Source organism: Pholcus phalangioides, unplaced genomic scaffold (assembly GCF_987345545.1).
Source record: "Pholcus phalangioides strain wild (caught in Gottingen) unplaced genomic scaffold, Ppha-v1.0 ptg000017l_1, whole genome shotgun sequence".
In the NCBI taxonomy this organism is placed as follows: domain Eukaryota; kingdom Metazoa; phylum Arthropoda; class Arachnida; order Araneae; family Pholcidae; genus Pholcus; species Pholcus phalangioides.
Window position 1 is genome coordinate 57,754,094 of NW_028301610.1, and position 16,896 is coordinate 57,770,989.

Here is a 16,896-nt window from a genome sequence, read left to right on the forward strand (position 1 = left end):
AAAGCAGATATAAAAGTATATCAAGAAGCTCTAAGCGCACACATAAAAAAAACATGCGCTACCTGGCACAGAAAAATATGAAAATACACTATCAGAAGAGGATGTTAATTTTGGCACAGTGTGGAGCAGAATTCCCACCCCTGAAATAGTCATTGAATTTTTCAAGCTACTGTGCTTGAAAAACAAACACGCTTTGTACATCACACCCTCTATGGTTCACGGATAGCGTGCGTAACCTTTATCTTGAAAAGAAAAGAGCATTCAGAGAGTATAAAAGTGGCTGAGGTGACCTATCATTGTTTACTGATAAAAAAAGAGTGTTGAAGAAAGATAAGGGGTAGTAAAAAGGAACTTGAATCTAGGTTGGCAGATAACATTTGCTCTGACCCAAAATCAGTTTTACTAATTACTACTAAACCAGACATGCACCTCGTCCATATTCCTCTGCAGAACCTCTAACAAATTGGTACACGTTGGAATGTGTGTATGTGTAGTGAACCTTCCATGAAGTTAATTCCCAAGTCTGCTTACTTTTGGCATCATATTTGACAACAATTGCAAATTTTCTATATACTTGAGATCCTAATTTTCTTGGTTTTTTTGGGGAAAGCATGGTCAGCTTAGAATTGCAAGGACAATTTTTCTATAAAGATACGAAAAATTAGAGGAATCTTGTTTCAGACTGAAAAGATTTTAACAAGGCTGAAAAATTGACTTCTGAGTAAATCGCAAGCATTGGGCACCTATGTATCCTTAGCTTCCCGCATTTACAGATAGGTGTCTTCGTTGGGATGGGATCCATCTAAATAGGAGAGGGGTCTGGGAGGTTTACGATAGGCTTAGATCAGGTTATTTACTTCCAGACCACGTAGTCAGGAATCCGGATTAGTTAATGATAATCACAACAGTACTGACGGAGAATTACCCACCTACTGGGCGAATTAAAATGTGTGCTAATTAATGCTAGGAGCTCAGGTAAAAAGAAAATTTTTTTAGAAACTATGATAGTTGTGGAGGGCCTGGATCTTATAGACATTACAGAATCTTGGGCAAATGATGGGGATGAATCTTTCTTGCACATCTAAGGATACAATGCTTTTTTGAGAAATAGATCTGATAGGGAAGGGCGTGGAGTGCTGGTATACGTGAAATCATGTTTGAAGGCTAGAGAGTGTAATGTGCAGAGAAGTCATATTGAAACTATATGAGTTGAGCTTGAAAACAAAAGACGTCATAAACTTATTGTTGGGGTTTGTTACAATCCACCGAATTGGGATCCAAACTACATCGTCAAACTTCATGATGAAATTTCCTACATGTATAAGCGTAAAAGGGTTGTAATACTTCGGGATTTCAATTACCCGGGTATAGATTGGGAGAATCTTTCAGCTGGAGATCAATATGAAAGGGACTTTCTTAAGTTGGTGCTCGATACTTTTTGCATCAGCATGTATCATAAGCCACTAAGGGTACTGCTATTTTGGATTTGGTTCTTACTAGTTCTGAGGATCTTGTTGAGCATGTTTTGGTGAGGGATGAGTTTTCTACCAGTGATCCTCGTATCGTCAGTTTTCACTGTAACTTTTCTTCAAGTAAGGTTGATAACAAAAGACTGGTTCCTTGTTTTCTGAGAACTAACTTTGATGTTTTGAGAGGAACGTTAGCGGAAGTTTTCAAAGAACCGGTTGGAATCAGTAGGGGTGGTAAGTCAATGGGAAGAGTTTAATACGAAGCTGTCCTCTGTTTTGCAAGGAGTCATACCCTTTGTTTGAAAAAAGCGTGTTTGTACATTGTACCCTCTATGGTTCACGGATAGCGTGCGTAACCTTTATCTTGAAAAGAAAAGAGCATTCAGTATAAAAGTGGACGAGGTGACATATCATTGTTTACTGATAAAAGAAGAGCACTGAAGAAAGCAATAAGGGATAGTAAAAAGGAAGTTGAATCTAGGTTAGCAGATAACATTGGCTCTGACCCAAAATCATTTTTTAGATAAGTCAATAATGGATATAAGGAGACAGTGTTGGCCCCCTGTCGATAGGAGGATCTAGGTTAGAGAGCAATGTAAGCATGTGTCACGCTTTCAATGACTTTTTCGCGTCTGTTTTTAATGATGATATTCAATATACGGAAGTTGCATGGGGTAATAAAATCCTCAATGATATTCAAGTGGAAGACATGGAAGTTCTAAATCTTCTTTGAATATGTTTACTTTTGATGAACGCGGGTGTTGGGGAGATATAATCGAAATGTTCAAAATTTTCAATAGGATGGATAGGATGGACCACGAATTATTAGTACACCATCAATCGACTGCTTTTACAAGGGGACACCAGTATGGATTGGTAAGGGACAATGCGAGGTTATGGTGTCGCAGGGAATTTTTCTCTAATAGGGTTGTTAATAAATGGAATAGCTTACCCCCGAGGTAGTAAATTGCAATACAAATGACTTGTTTAAAAAGAAATATGATAAACATGTTGGGGTAAATCGAGAAGTTATCCATGCTTGGAATAAGACAATCATAAGAATTCTTATGGGCATTGTATAATATTTTATCATGTATATATATTGTTTGTAATTACATTTTTAATTGGGTTGCTGTATTTTTTAAATATATCCATATTTATTATGGGCATCTTTTTCTCAGTCACCTCGTTGGGTACTGTCGCGATTAACAAATTTTGTGATTACAGACGAGATGGGATTAGGAGTTGGAGAAGTTTCGGGGTTTTGTTAAGATGAATGTACACATATTAGAATGGAGGTATGTTTTAAAAGCAATTGAGAGCGCCCCCCCCCCCCATGCCATCTCATGTTATCTTACACTTGCCATATTATATACACACATCTCGTACTGTATATCACCCAGTCTTAATATTCAATAGTTTTTGTAATACTTGCACCATTAAGCCCTAGTTAATCAAGGTTCTCCTGTATAGTAGTAACAGCTTTATGAAAAATAATCTGCCACAAGCAGGGAGATTGTAATTAAAGTTTTGATTCCAAAACTATACAATAAGAGCTACTGGTCAGAATGACTTGAAAATTTGCATGGGTACTCCTGAAGCAATGGAAATTTCTTTGGCAAAAGAAAAAAAGCTCAAGTAGTTCAAAATGTGCAAGTAGACGATGCTGTACTTGGCCAGCAGTATAATCTATTTTGTGCAACCACATCATTTCGGCAGTTCAAAAGCATCAGTGTGTGGATAGCATAACTTTTATCAAGATGCACATCGCAATACCAGCAAAGCAGCAGCTGAAGAACCATTTTGACAATAACAGGATGGCACAACACCTAGCCAGTGGCCAGTTCACCTGAGCTTAACCCTTGCGACTTCTGGCTGGGGGGGGGGGGATACATCAAAATGTTATGAGCAGAGGTCGGATTGCGAACTTTGCTGGATCGCAAGCATATCCACATCATGGCCACGGCATAGTCTGATCTGTTGTTGAACAAGCATTTTTGTGCTTTCACCTCATTGTTATTTTACGGTGTGGACAATATATTTAACATTTCTTGAGTAAGTTGTAGTTATGTTTGATTACTTCATTTTTGTGATGTTTCCATGAAATATGAAATCATGCAATGCTAATTAAGTATCATTTTGCCCTGAATGGCCATCGCTCCCATTCTGCAAGCAAATTTGAGTTGGATGAGTACAGTGTTATTAATTTTCTATTTTTAAGTATTTTTTTCCTTTTTGCCATATAAAATTCCATTGCTTAAAGGAATATTCATGTAAATTTTCAAGTCATTCTGACAACAGCTTTTCTTCTACAGTGTTTTAAATCAGAACTTTAGTTATAATCATCCTGTATATTGTAAATCATTGCTAATTAATCTGCATTATTTAATGCTTCATTAAATACATATTCACCGAATTTTTTATCACAGTTTTTGTAAAATAGCTTCCTAATTAAGTATACTTTAGTAAGTGGAGAAGAAAAAACTTAAATTACATGGTTAATAATAACATTAAGAATTCTCAAACACAAAAAAAGTTATTCATTGAGCAAAAAAAAAATAATTGAAAAAAAAAATGGTTTTTACTAAAATGTAAGAAATATTGATTAATTAATATATGGGAATAGTGTTAATTCTTAATGAACATTTTATTTTAATTAATCGTTATGAGTTTGAATGATTTTTCAGAAATGTTATTGCTTTTAATGTTAATGCTATTTAAACCAAAAAAAACTGGTTTAAACCAAAGAAAACAGTTTTTTTTTTATCAACCCTGGTATAAGCCACTCTAGGTTTGAATCAAAAATAATTTTTTTTTAAAAAAGTATATACAATGCTGATTTAAAAAATAAAAGTGAAATATCCAAGGATACACATCTTTCATTTGTTCAATCGTAGGAGCTCTCAGTATGTCTCTAATATCAATGATCTGAAACAAAAATTGAAATTTTAAGTAAAAACACTCATTGAATGTGCAATGAAAAATTAATACCAAATTAATTTTCATACCATAATTTCAAACAACTATGGTCCAAAATAAAACCATTTTCTACATTAATCATAACTTCTGTATTCAAGCTATACAAAAAAATTTTTTTTGCTGATATTGCAGGTAGAAAGATCAAGCATTAATGTTACAGTTTTTTATTCCTTATGTAGCTCAAATATTGATTTTTTTTAATATTAAATTTTGGACTATAGTTGTGTTACAAAATCTCAACTATAATCCAAATATTTTGTTATAAATTGCTTTATAATGTACTACAACTATATCATATATCCATCTTTATCCCTTTGCTAGAAGGGGTTCTTCTAAATTTGACCCCTAACAGGGTCACAAAAAGGGGAGTTCATAGAGAAATAACACAGAGCCAAAACCACTGAAGCTATCATGAAATTTGGTCAGTTTTGTTTCATGACGTAAAGACGAACTATGAAGGGGTTTTTCGAAATTCAACCGCTAAGGGGGTCACATAAGGGGAGTTCAATAGTGAGGGGGGTCAAATGGAAAAATCAGCCGAGTGGAAAAAGTTGAAACCAAAATTCAACCCCCTAAGAGAAGGGGGTGTATATGGAGCAATGCCGAAATCATTGAAGCCACATATATATATAAGTACGAAATTTAATCAATATATTTTATATTAGATATCCACTAAGACTGGATTTCTGAAAATGCATCCCACCCAAGAGGTTGAAATGTTGCATGGGGAATCATAAAAGAGTAATTTTCAAATTACCAAATCCATGTGACTGAAGCTGCAGGTAACAGCTTGTGGTCCATAAAAATGGTTGGACCACAGTTGAGAGAGTTAAACGTTTTTAACGTTTCTCATTTTCTAAGTGTTATATAGTTTTTAGCAACAGTGTTAGTATGCCTCAACCTCGATTAGTTCTGTATAGGGCGTGGTTTTCCTGATCTGGGGGATAGTAGCCAATAGTTTCAACTGTAAGGGGTGTTTGTATAGGGCAAGGTTGGAATTCTAGGTTGAATCATTACAAGAGAGAGTTAGCGTTTTAGAGGGCCCAGTTATAACGGAACCATCTGTCATCGAGCCAACTGCAGATGAAAAAGCAATTTCCATGAATAACGACAGTTATGAGCAGTGTTTCCCAACCGGGGTGCAGCGAGATATTACAGAAATAAATAAAAAAAATAGTACGGTCCACTTAAGGTCTTAAAGTCAAATTAGTTACTCTCATGCATGACAGATCTCTCCCCGTGTGTGTGTAGTTTGTGGTGAAACACTTAGCAACTAGGCCATGGTACCTAGCACACTGAAGCGGCATCTTACAACAAAGCACCACAGTGCGTCGCAGAAAAGTTTGTCATATTTTTCTCGTCTACAAGAAAGAAAGCAGAAAGCGGCACTGCGAATGGTTAACAGAGTCACCATAGCCGACACTGCTCTTGAAGCATCATTCAAAGTAGCGGAACTGATAGCTAAAAAAAAAGAAACCTCATACTCTTGGAGAGGAAATCATTGACCCTGCATGTAAAATTGTTTCAAGAATACTTAGCGAAGGAGCAGCTGATAAAGTTTCAAAAGTTTCTCTCTCCAACAATACAATCAGCAGGGGTGGGAAGTGACAAAGTTCATTTCGGAGCAGCAAAATTCAGGATTCATAGCAGTTTTGGAGCAGCAAATTCAGGATTTGGAGCAGCAAAATATGAGATTCGGAGCAGATATTATAAATTGGAGCAGCGAATTAACAAGAATATTTTCGTTAACCCTCAACTCTTTTCAAAATAAAACTACACTGTCTTGTTATCAAACATCTTTTCATCAGCTTGTTTTTTGGTGTTTTAGGCTTTCGACACCTTGTTTGAAAGAGTGGCCGTCATAAAATTTTTTGCACCCCTCTATTTAAGATGATTTTTGCTTACTGAGGGCACTATTTGCTGCCTTGAACAGCAGCACTTCAAATGAGCTAAAAAAATTTTTGTTTTCAATTTTTTCCTACTTGGAAAGAAATTGTTGCAAAATGGGAGAGAATTTTGGAAGAATCAACACGATGTTTGGCGATTCAGCACTCATTATTTGACGAGATTAGGGATCTGAAACGTTATTTGGTGGGATTGGCAATCTGACACTCGTTATTTGGCGATATTAACGATTTGACGCTCGTTATTCGGCAACATTGCCGATTTAACGCTTGTCATTCGGCAGTTTCTAAATTAACATTTGTAATTCAAAGGACATGCGCTTTTTTTACTCCCGGAATGAAAAATTTTTTCACGAAACATCGGGATTTAACACAATGACGATCGACTACAGTAATTTCTGCTGCTTCCAGTGGCGACTTTTTTTTTTTAATGAAAACTGACTCGCATTTGCACTTTAAAGCTGAAAGACATTGCAAACCATCTTCACTTCCACGATCACGGGCAATATCAGGGTTTCGGCCTCTCATCAGGCTTTCCATCGCGATAGTTTAAGTAGAGTGGAATAAAACACGTTCCTCTCAGAAAGAATCGTTTCGTGGCTAGCAGGAACAAAAAATTTTTGGAGTCCTTTCTGAAATTCCAGGCATACTGAAGCAAAATTTGCTATTTGGCACAGAAAAATACGAAAATACGCTATTGGAGCAGGATGGCGCAAGATATTAGGTTTGGCACAGTACGGCGCAGAATTCCCACCCCTGAATCAGCCACAGGATATCTGGAATGGCATGCAATATCAACGGGCAAGTCGTGGAAAAAATAAAATCTCATAGGAAATTTGCGTTGCAAGTAGATGACAGTATCGATATTGAATGCCCAAGTGGCATGGTGATAAGATGCTCGTCTACCACCATGAAGGTTGCGTCACGGTCCCGGGTTCGAACCCAAGGAAGGGTATAGATAAGCTATTTTCCCTAACGAGCTTGAGGCGACCACTGATAGATAGCGCCTTCATTTCCAACCCATCTCGTTAATGGCAGTAAATTGCACAATAGTGATAGGGCCAAAGTTGGTGTTTCATGAAGTAAAGTATCAATATTGGTGACAAACCGCAACTTCTTAAGTTTATCAGATATATTGATGATAAAGCTATCAGTGAGCAGTTTGTGTTCTATAACCACTGGAGTCTACAACTACAGGCCATGATACTTCCTATCTCAATAATCATTATGTTTCATGGAAAGACTTATGGTATACATAAGGATAGCGCACTATGTCTGAGAAATTTAAAGGTTTTACTACCAGAGCTCTCAATGAAAATTCAACCTTATTATAACTCAGTTTTTCGCACAGAGAGGCATTAGTCATGAAAGCATGTAATGAAGAGTTGACTGTAGTTTTTAACCAAGTTGTGAAAATGGTGAACTACATCAAGTCTCGATCTTTGAACAGTTATGTCGCGAAACGTATCCAGCTCATACCTCTGTCACTTCACGCAGAAGAAAGGCTAGGCTTACGCAGAATTTTCTCAAGGGGGGGGGGGGAGTTTCAATTTTTTTCTTCTCGAGGGGGTACGTTTTTTCAGGCAAAATAACACTATAATCTTGGCTTGGGAGGAGGGTTAACCCTAACCCTCCCCCCCCCCTGCGTACGCCAATGAAGGCGGTTATCACAAGGTTGTGTGTTGAACTCAAAGAACAGGTGAAAACTTTTTTAAGAATGAAAATCAAGGAACATTTTATGAGCTTTTACTAAGTGATTCATGGTGTTTGGAACTGTCGTATTTGGCAGATATTTTTCATAAGCTGAATGAACTTAATGTTTCAATGCAGGGTCGACAGGAAATAATAGTTTCCACAACCAATAAAATGAAAGGTTTTAAAAGGAAATTTGGTATTCGGAGGTCTCGTTCAGAAAGGAGATCTGTCGAACTTTCCATCTCTTCTTAATCTGGCAGGAGATAAAGATCTGGGTAAGCTGAAAGACCTCATTTGTCATCACTTATCAAGTTTGCAAGATGCAATGGATATATACTTTCCATGATCTTTCCACTGAGAATCCCAAATGGGTTGTCTCGCCATTTGATTTCGCAGACAGTGCGGAGGAAATAGATTTCACTGCATGCGAAAGAGATGAATTTATTGATCTTTGCGCTGATTCTACACTCAAAGGTAAGTTCACTAAAAGTGAGGTGTCAGTGGCTTCTTTTTGGCTTGGACTGAGAGAAGAGTATCCTAATATAATGAAGAAAGCAATTAATGAACTTTTGCCCTTTTCAACATCATATCTATGCGAGCAAGCCTTTTCTGCTATGGCGACAATACAATACAAAGCAAAAAATAGACTGCAAGACCTTGAGGACGATATGCGTGTTTCGATGTCAACTGTAAGGCCTAATATCAAGTATCTGTGCTCTAAGCATCAATCACAAGTTTCACATCAATGGTTAATCGAACAAAACTCTATCGATGTATTTTTACTCAGCGATTCTGTTTTCAAAGAAGGGTGCCCTAAGGTATTAATGTTATTCCCAAGGGTGCCCCGTACTTCAAAAGGTTGGGAAACACTGGTTTAGAGGGTCAATAGATGGTCATGGATGAGGTAGAGGGGAACAATGATAGGGGTTTAATCATCTGTGATTCTGTGGTTAGGGAACTTGGGAACAGAGTGAGTAAGGATTTTCGGGGTTTTAAGGGCTATTGTCTTCCTGGGAGGGGGGGGGGAAGATTAGCAACATCCAGGATGTTTTTCATCTCTGAAAGTTGCCCTTGCAGGTAATCCTGTGGGTGGGAACGAATTGGGTAGGAACAGATATTAGTGAGTCTGTCAAAGTACTGGGATTTACTATTATCTGCTAGGGAGGGGGTTCAGATATGGCAGTGGATCTTATAGGGCCAAGATCTCCATCTTGGGCAAATGATGGGGATGAATCTTTCTTACACATCTCCGGATAAGATACATTTATAAGAAATAGATCGGATAGAAAAGTGGGTGGAGTGATGATATACGTGAAATCATGTTTGAAGGCTAGAGAGTAATGTGCAAAGAAGTGATATTGAAACTATATGGGATGAGCTTGAAATCAAAAGACATCATAAACTTATGGTTGGGTTTTGTTACAATCCACTGAATAGGGATCCAAACTACGTCATCAAACTTCATGATGAAATTTCCTACATGTTGTAAGCGTAAGAGGGTTGTAATTTCAATTACCCGGGTATCAATTGGGAGAATTTTTCAGCTCGACATCAATTTGAAAGGGACTTTAAGTTAGTGCTCAATAATTTTTGTATCAGCATGTATCAGAAGCCACTAGGGGTACTGCTAATTTGGATTTAGTTCTCACTAATTCCGAGAATCTTGCTGAACATGTCTTGGTGGGGACATCAGTTTTCTCTAAGTTTTCTTTAAGTAAGGTGGATAACAAAAGACTGGTTCCTTGTTTTCGGAGAACTAACTTTGATATCAATCAACTGTTTCAATCAAAATGCTGTCCTCCAGAAAATTTCATGGGATCAGTGCAAATGTTTTCAATAGTGACAAGGGGTAAGAGGTGTACAAGTTACTGAAGTGTATGCCAAGAGCTCAAAAGGCAAATTGCTCTCGTAACTTCTGATACATATATGCCAGAAGATCGGATTTCTGTCCATGCAACCATGAGATTGGCTTCAGCCACTCTCATGTGTTGATCCTGCTACTAACATCTCTCTGTGGTATATGAACTGCGGTATCTCTGAGTGCGGGATTAAGCTCTTCCCACTGGGACATCAATGAATGGCTATGTGAATGTGACATTTCAAAGGTGGGTCTATCCTGTACAAGCTTGAGTTCCTCCGATAAATATCTTTGGCTTTTTTTTCTTTTCCACCCATGCATAAACCATTAGTATAAAACCATTAGTAGAAAATACATTTTCATACCTTACTGCCATACAAGGTTTGGAAGGTGTGGAATCAGTCACATCAATGTACCACTAGCATTCCCTGTGAACTTCCTGTTTAGAGCATGTTGGTCATGCGGTTCCCAACTTTGAGGTGCGAATGCAAGCTGATCTCCCCATTTAAAAGTCTTGCCGCAGAGAGCAACAGGCCTACAACTGTAAAATCTTCAAACATTACACTTCACTCATAATTTGAAAAATATGTGGTAGATGGCAGCACTATAACAAGCATTACACAGAAACAAGCTTCACGTTAGGTTCACAACATGGACACACATTCCAACATGTACCAATTCGTTAGAAGTTCGTTCCGCAAAGGAATATGGACGAGGTACATGTGTGGTTTAGTAATAGTACCATGTTGGTCATTTTCCTTGATATTAAATACATCTCTACGTCCCTTCCACATTATAAGGGAGCTAAGTAAATCACTAAAGGGCAATGCACAGTACAGGTAGTGTGGATTCACCTTTATTCATACATTAGTTTTTATAAATGTATAGGGAGATCACTGTTTTCACTACCCTCCCATTATCATACTTAAGTTTTTCCATAAATTTCTCATTTCTGATAGTGAAGTGAAATTCAAAGAGCTTTTCAAGCTTTTAACCCTTTAAGTGGCATTGACGAGATATCGTTTTCTTAAAACTCTTATATTAGCGCATTGATAAATCCAGATTTATTTCTCAATGGAACACTTTTCCCCTACACCCCTTAGTTAGCACCTGCTGAAAATCGGAAGCCTACTTCACATTATACACCACACTATTTAAAAAAAGATATGGTGTTTTGAAAGGGGTTTAGTGATTTCTGTTGTGTGCTTAAAGGGTTTTAAAAAAGAATTAAAAACCATGTCTACTCATGTAGAAGCCGCACCCCCCCCCCCCAAGACCACCAAAAAAGTGGTGGCCACGTGTGTGAAAAGTGGTTTTTCTTCTCAAAAACTGACCAGTATATAAGCTGACCCCCCTGCATAACAAACAAATTTTTGAACAAAAAAAACGTCTGCTTATACACAAGTATGTATGGTAAACATGAAAAGTAATTTATCATTATAATGAAAGAATAATTTAGAAGACTTGAAAATTTAAACACAAAAATGTTGAAGCATGAGGCTTTATAAGATAGAAAAACATTTAGTTCCAAAAATTCTCAACAAACCCCCAATGAAATAATCATTATTCAAGGCCTATTTGTGAATCTATTTGTCAAAATGAAATTCATTGCAAGATGTTGATAAATTCAAAAATTACCCCCCTTCCTGCAAAAGTTTGCATTGATTTAACCCTATGTCAGGCAAATCACAAACTTTTACTTTGCACTTCTAATATTGAGCTTGAAGTAGGGTTAAAATAAAACGTATAGAAATGTCAAATAATCTTACACATTCAAATATTCTTACATTTTCATGTTTAAACCTCGTAAGTATTTTTATTTCCCTCAGAGTTCTCTGGCAATATGTCTGATGCTCAAATGGTGATATCTTTTTGATCGCTACTTTTTCCTTTGTCACATTGTCAAAAGCAGACCTAAAATTACACATATAATAGTCTTGCATAAAAGTAATTCAACATTTTGATAATGTGTCATGGTTTTGAAACTGCATACACATAATAAATATTATTGGACACACAAATGAAAAATCATTAATACAGCTGTATGAATGGTAAGGTTTGACAAATCCCAGGTGGGTGCAGCAACTGAAAAAAAATTAGAATATTTTGGCCCCTAAAATTTTCTATGTGTGATTGGCGATGTGCCATATACTACACCAATGATGTATTTAATTATTTTGCATGCACTGAAGCATTTTGACTACACATACGCACAGTTTAGAGGTAACAAAGATGGCAAGAAAAGTCCCTAAGTGATATAGCATGATACGCATTCACTTGTAAATCTCTATATGAAATAGGCCTATGCCTGCAAACACATTTCACTGTACTGTAATAGCCTGAAGTTACATGATAGCTGGACCAACAACCAACATATAAGTGGAATTCAGGTAAGTGAGTATTTTGCATACCAACACATATTAGTTAATTGTGACAAATTTGGGAAAAACACGTCTTTTGGTGAAAATTGCAATCAAAACTGGTTATTCCTGCACAATGTACAAAATGGAGACAAAAGAGAAAAAAAAAGTTAATAAGGATGGCTTCATAAAATTTAAGTTGCCTTGGGGCCAGAGTCAGGTCCATGAAAAAGTTTATTTTTTCTAAAATCTTTGCAAACAAACATCATGATTAATTGAAAGTTGCAGCTGGGCAAAATGTCAATTGGTAAAAACTTCTTAATGATTTCAATTATTAAAAGTTAAAAACAAAACAGGTATTAAAATTCTTACTTTTTCATTCAAAATACAAATGGTTAAAAAAATTGTTCTAAAAATATATAGGTAATATACTATCCCAAAAACATGTTTACAACAGGGCATAAGTGCCAGGTTGCCATGGCGACTAAAAAATTAATATTGACAACATAAATAACAATTAAAAAGACATAACAGGTTTATAGAGTAAAATAAAAGCCTCAAATCCAGAGCTTTAATAATTTAATAACTTTTACGGATATGGAGCAACCGCAAAGGCAGCGCTGACAGGGCTCTAGCCCTGGGGTGCGACTCGTTTATCATTTTTTGTTTTTTCACATTAAAATTCACTATAGAGTGGGCCCATCAAATACCCCACCTTAGGGGTCCGGTTGCAGGATGTGGGGGGAACATAGTTACTTATTCAACATTTACCCCTCGATTATAAGAATTTTAGGAATGTCACCAATTGGCATTCTCCCTAATGGAATATTTTCTGCTAATGCTAAGGTTTTATTAAGCAGTCAAAAATAAATGTGAGATCAATGCATTTAAATTGTTTTGCGTTCTGAAGGCCCAGGGTGGCAATACAGAGCATTATGAAGGGAAGGCCCCCCCCCCCAAGTATCAACATGAATAAATGAACGCCAGGGGCTCTGCCACCGGACTTATCCCGTTGCCGAGATCTCTTCCAGCCCAGCTTCGTGGCAGTGTCTGGGACAAAATGAGTGCACCTAACAGTGTAAGTGTAGCTAGTGTTGTGTTTGATATTTCAGTGCTGCCATCTATACTTCAAATTGTGAGTAAAGTGTAATTATTGAATATTTGTAACGTTGTAGGCCTGTTGCTCTCTGTGGCGAGACTTTTTAATGGGGAGATCAGCTCGCATTCGCGCCTTGAAGTTGGAAACCACAAAAAACCAACTTCAGCCAACCACCACTGTGGCACCAGTGGGGTTCGAACCCGGATCCTCGCGATGCGAATCCGTCACTATGACCACTCGACCACCACAGCGGCCCCAAGTATCAACAGCATTAGACATGAAAGGCTGGGGGAAATGATAATGATGATGCAAAATTCATATAGTATATATATACTATAGCTGCCAACTTTGGAAAATGAGAATTCTGCAGGTTTTCGCATGGATCCAAAAATTCTGTATAAAAATAAATGTAAAAAAGATCTTTTAAAATATTAGGGATTTTTCTTAGTAAAAGGGAAATTTTAAGGACATTTTCTCATCTCAAAAACCGTGACACCATACAAGCCATCACCAATCATGGTCAAAAGTCCTTGGGTTAAATTACTTCTCACAAATCAAATCTCGCAACCCAAAAAATCTGTCTGGCTCGAAATGGGACATATGAATAAAACAGATACACGCGATTGTGTCAATTTTGGATTTCTAAAAGCCAGATTGATACTTGCTGATTGGCGAATTTCATGTTTTTTGCCTAAAAATGAAATTTTTTGTGATTTGACGAAATGGCCACAATTTACACAATGTTCATGCAGCAGTTTTTTTTTTTGGGTAAATTTTTTGGGAATCTTTTCCGTAAATGTAGGGATTTTTACAATCATGGGCAAAATTTTGGAGAAAGAATTTTTCGAGCATCCGGGAGATAGAGTAGAAATTTTGGAGACTTGGCAGCTATGATATACTGGATTCATCGACGTTGGGGGCCCTTGCCCCTCCCCACATCTCCACTCATGACTAAGCCCGATCAATAATGAAAACTCGTACTTTTTTGTGTATATATGTACTGGAGGACCAGACATGACCCAGGCTCTGTCCAGCAAAGTCTTAATGCATGGGCCTACGCGAGCACGGCCCGGGGACCTCACAATAGTCGGAACTAGTTGAAATTTGAGAATTTGCTAAGTGGGACCTCGGAAAATCTCTTCGCCGGGGACCCATAATGCTCTTAAGACAGCCATGGCTCTATCCCATGGGAATGCAAGCCTTCTGCCCCGAGGGAGCTGGGTCACGCTGGAGCAGCGATTCTCAATCTTTTTTTGACTCACTGAGTCCTTTTTAGTAAAAAAAAAGTCTATGGCGGAACCCCGTAGACCAATTTTTTAATTATTCATCAAAGTTACTGATTTATTTTTATTAAATATATTAATAATTATTTTTAATTTTACTGGTTTTTTCGTTTTTCTCAAGCGGCTGCAAAGCCCCTGGAGAGTGCATAAGGAGCACCAGTTAAGAGTATCTATGTACTGCCACACATTGTTCTTTTTTTTCAAAGCCTTTCATCTACCTCTAATTTATCAACTGTGACCCAGCATACCCAATTACAACCTTGGATGCAAGAGAAAAACCTAACATTTAGCAACATAATCCACTCTTGAAATAATTTTAATTTATAACCGAACTTGGCATTAATAAAAATGTTGAAACATTATCAAAAGTCTAGCCAGCAACTTTACAAAAAGGAAACAAAAACAAGCCGAATAATTTTAGCACTCAAGAAATTTACTGAAACTATTTCCCTTCCGAAATAATTGTTTACTTTCTTGGGACTAAGAACCCCTTCCTAATGATGGTTGACAAACTCGCGTGAATTCGAAAAATTTTACAATGTCCTCAGACTCTAATATAACTAATAGCATATAAAAAGTTTTAGGCGCCAATACAAATTTTTTACTTGCCATAGACACATAGGATTAATTAAGTACCAGATTAATTTCTCTTGTGTAAGTAGAATGTGTCAAAAATAAAACTATTTGACATTTATTGTATGAGCAATCATTGATTCTTTAAGCAACATTCAACAATGTTTATAATTTATTTTAACCAATGCATATTTAACATGTCAAAAATGAGGCAGATATATACAGTGAAATCTCAATATAAGGATACCCTGTGGACCTAGAAGAAATACCTTTGTAGAGGGATTATCATTATATCAACAGGCAGTAATTTAATACGAGATTATAGGCATTTCCAAACAATTGAAAAAATATCGCTGTGGATGGATATCGCATTATATCGACTATCGCTGTAGCGAGGTTTCACTGTACATAACAGTAAAATAAATAAAAATTGCATATATAATATCAACACACCTGTGGAACATGGATATTTTTGTCAAGTAAACAAGATGTTTACGCAATAAATAAAATTCCTATTCATTATTAAATGCTCAAGCATTAAAAATGAACGTACTAGAAACAATTTTTAAATTGTAAATAGTGATAGCGCATTTTAGTGCAAGAGATACATGTTTCAATGTTTTGATTTGGAAACTAAGAGTTTCCCCCCCCCCCTATTGTATTTTAATAATATTTAAATCAAATCGGAAGATTTGTGAATAAGAATTTTTGTGTGTAGCATTTTATATTAAAATGAAGAGAGATATAAGTCAAGAAAAATCGTGTTTTGTTTGATGTTTAAGTGAAGGTTAGAGTTGCCATCGTAAGTGGAAGCTTTAATGATAATATATTTATTAGATTGCCACTTACACCACCATGCCGTAAGCACCTTCTCCGATGTAAGATAAATCGGTGTACCGTGGTCCAACTTCAAAAACTTGCCCCCGTACGATTTCCGTGGTTCCTCGCTGTCCATTGCCATCCGCAGCCATTTTTTGCCTTAGGTCGATAGCTTTATTCAGCTTCGGCACTTTTGAGTTATTCCCTTCCGGGGAAGAATGAAATGCACCTGTCTGAGCTCTGGACAGGTGACGTAAGAGACAACCGGCCAATCACAGACAACAACAAAGAACTGAAGCATTGCCAAAATTCTCAAGACAAATTATTAGTATTTTTACCAGACATATTAATCCGAATATATAAAACAGGGTTTTTTAATCTATGGTAGTGATGGGCAAACTACAGCCCGTTTACAAGTTCCTTCCGGCCCGCCGCATATTTCAAAATGCAGGCAACCCTCGATTTACGAACAGCTCGGTTTGCGAATGTTGTGGTTTACGAACAACAAAAAAAGATTCGGCTTACGAACTAATCCCGATTTACCCCTTTAAGCACGAGCTCGAACGATCGTGTGGGTGAAATACTTTGCCAAAATTCATATTTTCAAAAATTTCCCGGTCTTAAAGGGTTGCAAACACGCTAAACTGCCTAATACCGGAAGAAGCTTATTTCATGTCTGAGATTACATTTTTTTCGTTAGAATTTAGTTGAAGAATTACATTTTATCATAGTAAACAGGGTCGGGCTTAGTAATTTCTCGGCCCCTCCAAAAAAATTATATGCAGTTGTTCCCCAACTTATAAATTTTTCGACTTACGAACATAAATCTGAAAAGGAAAAAAATTATTCAGAAAAGA

General features: G+C 36.9%; 1 protein-coding gene across 1 annotated transcript in view; it reads right to left on the bottom strand.

The window, feature by feature from the left end:
• rl (Mitogen-activated protein kinase rl) overlaps window positions 1-16,331 on the bottom strand; it is a 61,303-nt gene extending 44,972 nt beyond the window's left edge. Inside the window, exons 1-3 of the mRNA XM_089246602.1 lie at window positions 16,070-16,331; window positions 11,693-11,819; window positions 4,342-4,397 (exon numbers count right to left, since the gene is read on the bottom strand). Coding sequence (XP_089102728.1) covers window positions 4,342-4,397; window positions 11,693-11,819; window positions 16,070-16,191 — 305 coding nt within the window. The 5' untranslated portion in view covers window positions 16,192-16,331. The remainder of the gene's footprint in view (window positions 1-4,341; window positions 4,398-11,692; window positions 11,820-16,069) is intronic.
• Between the last annotated feature and the right edge of the window lie 565 nt (window positions 16,332-16,896).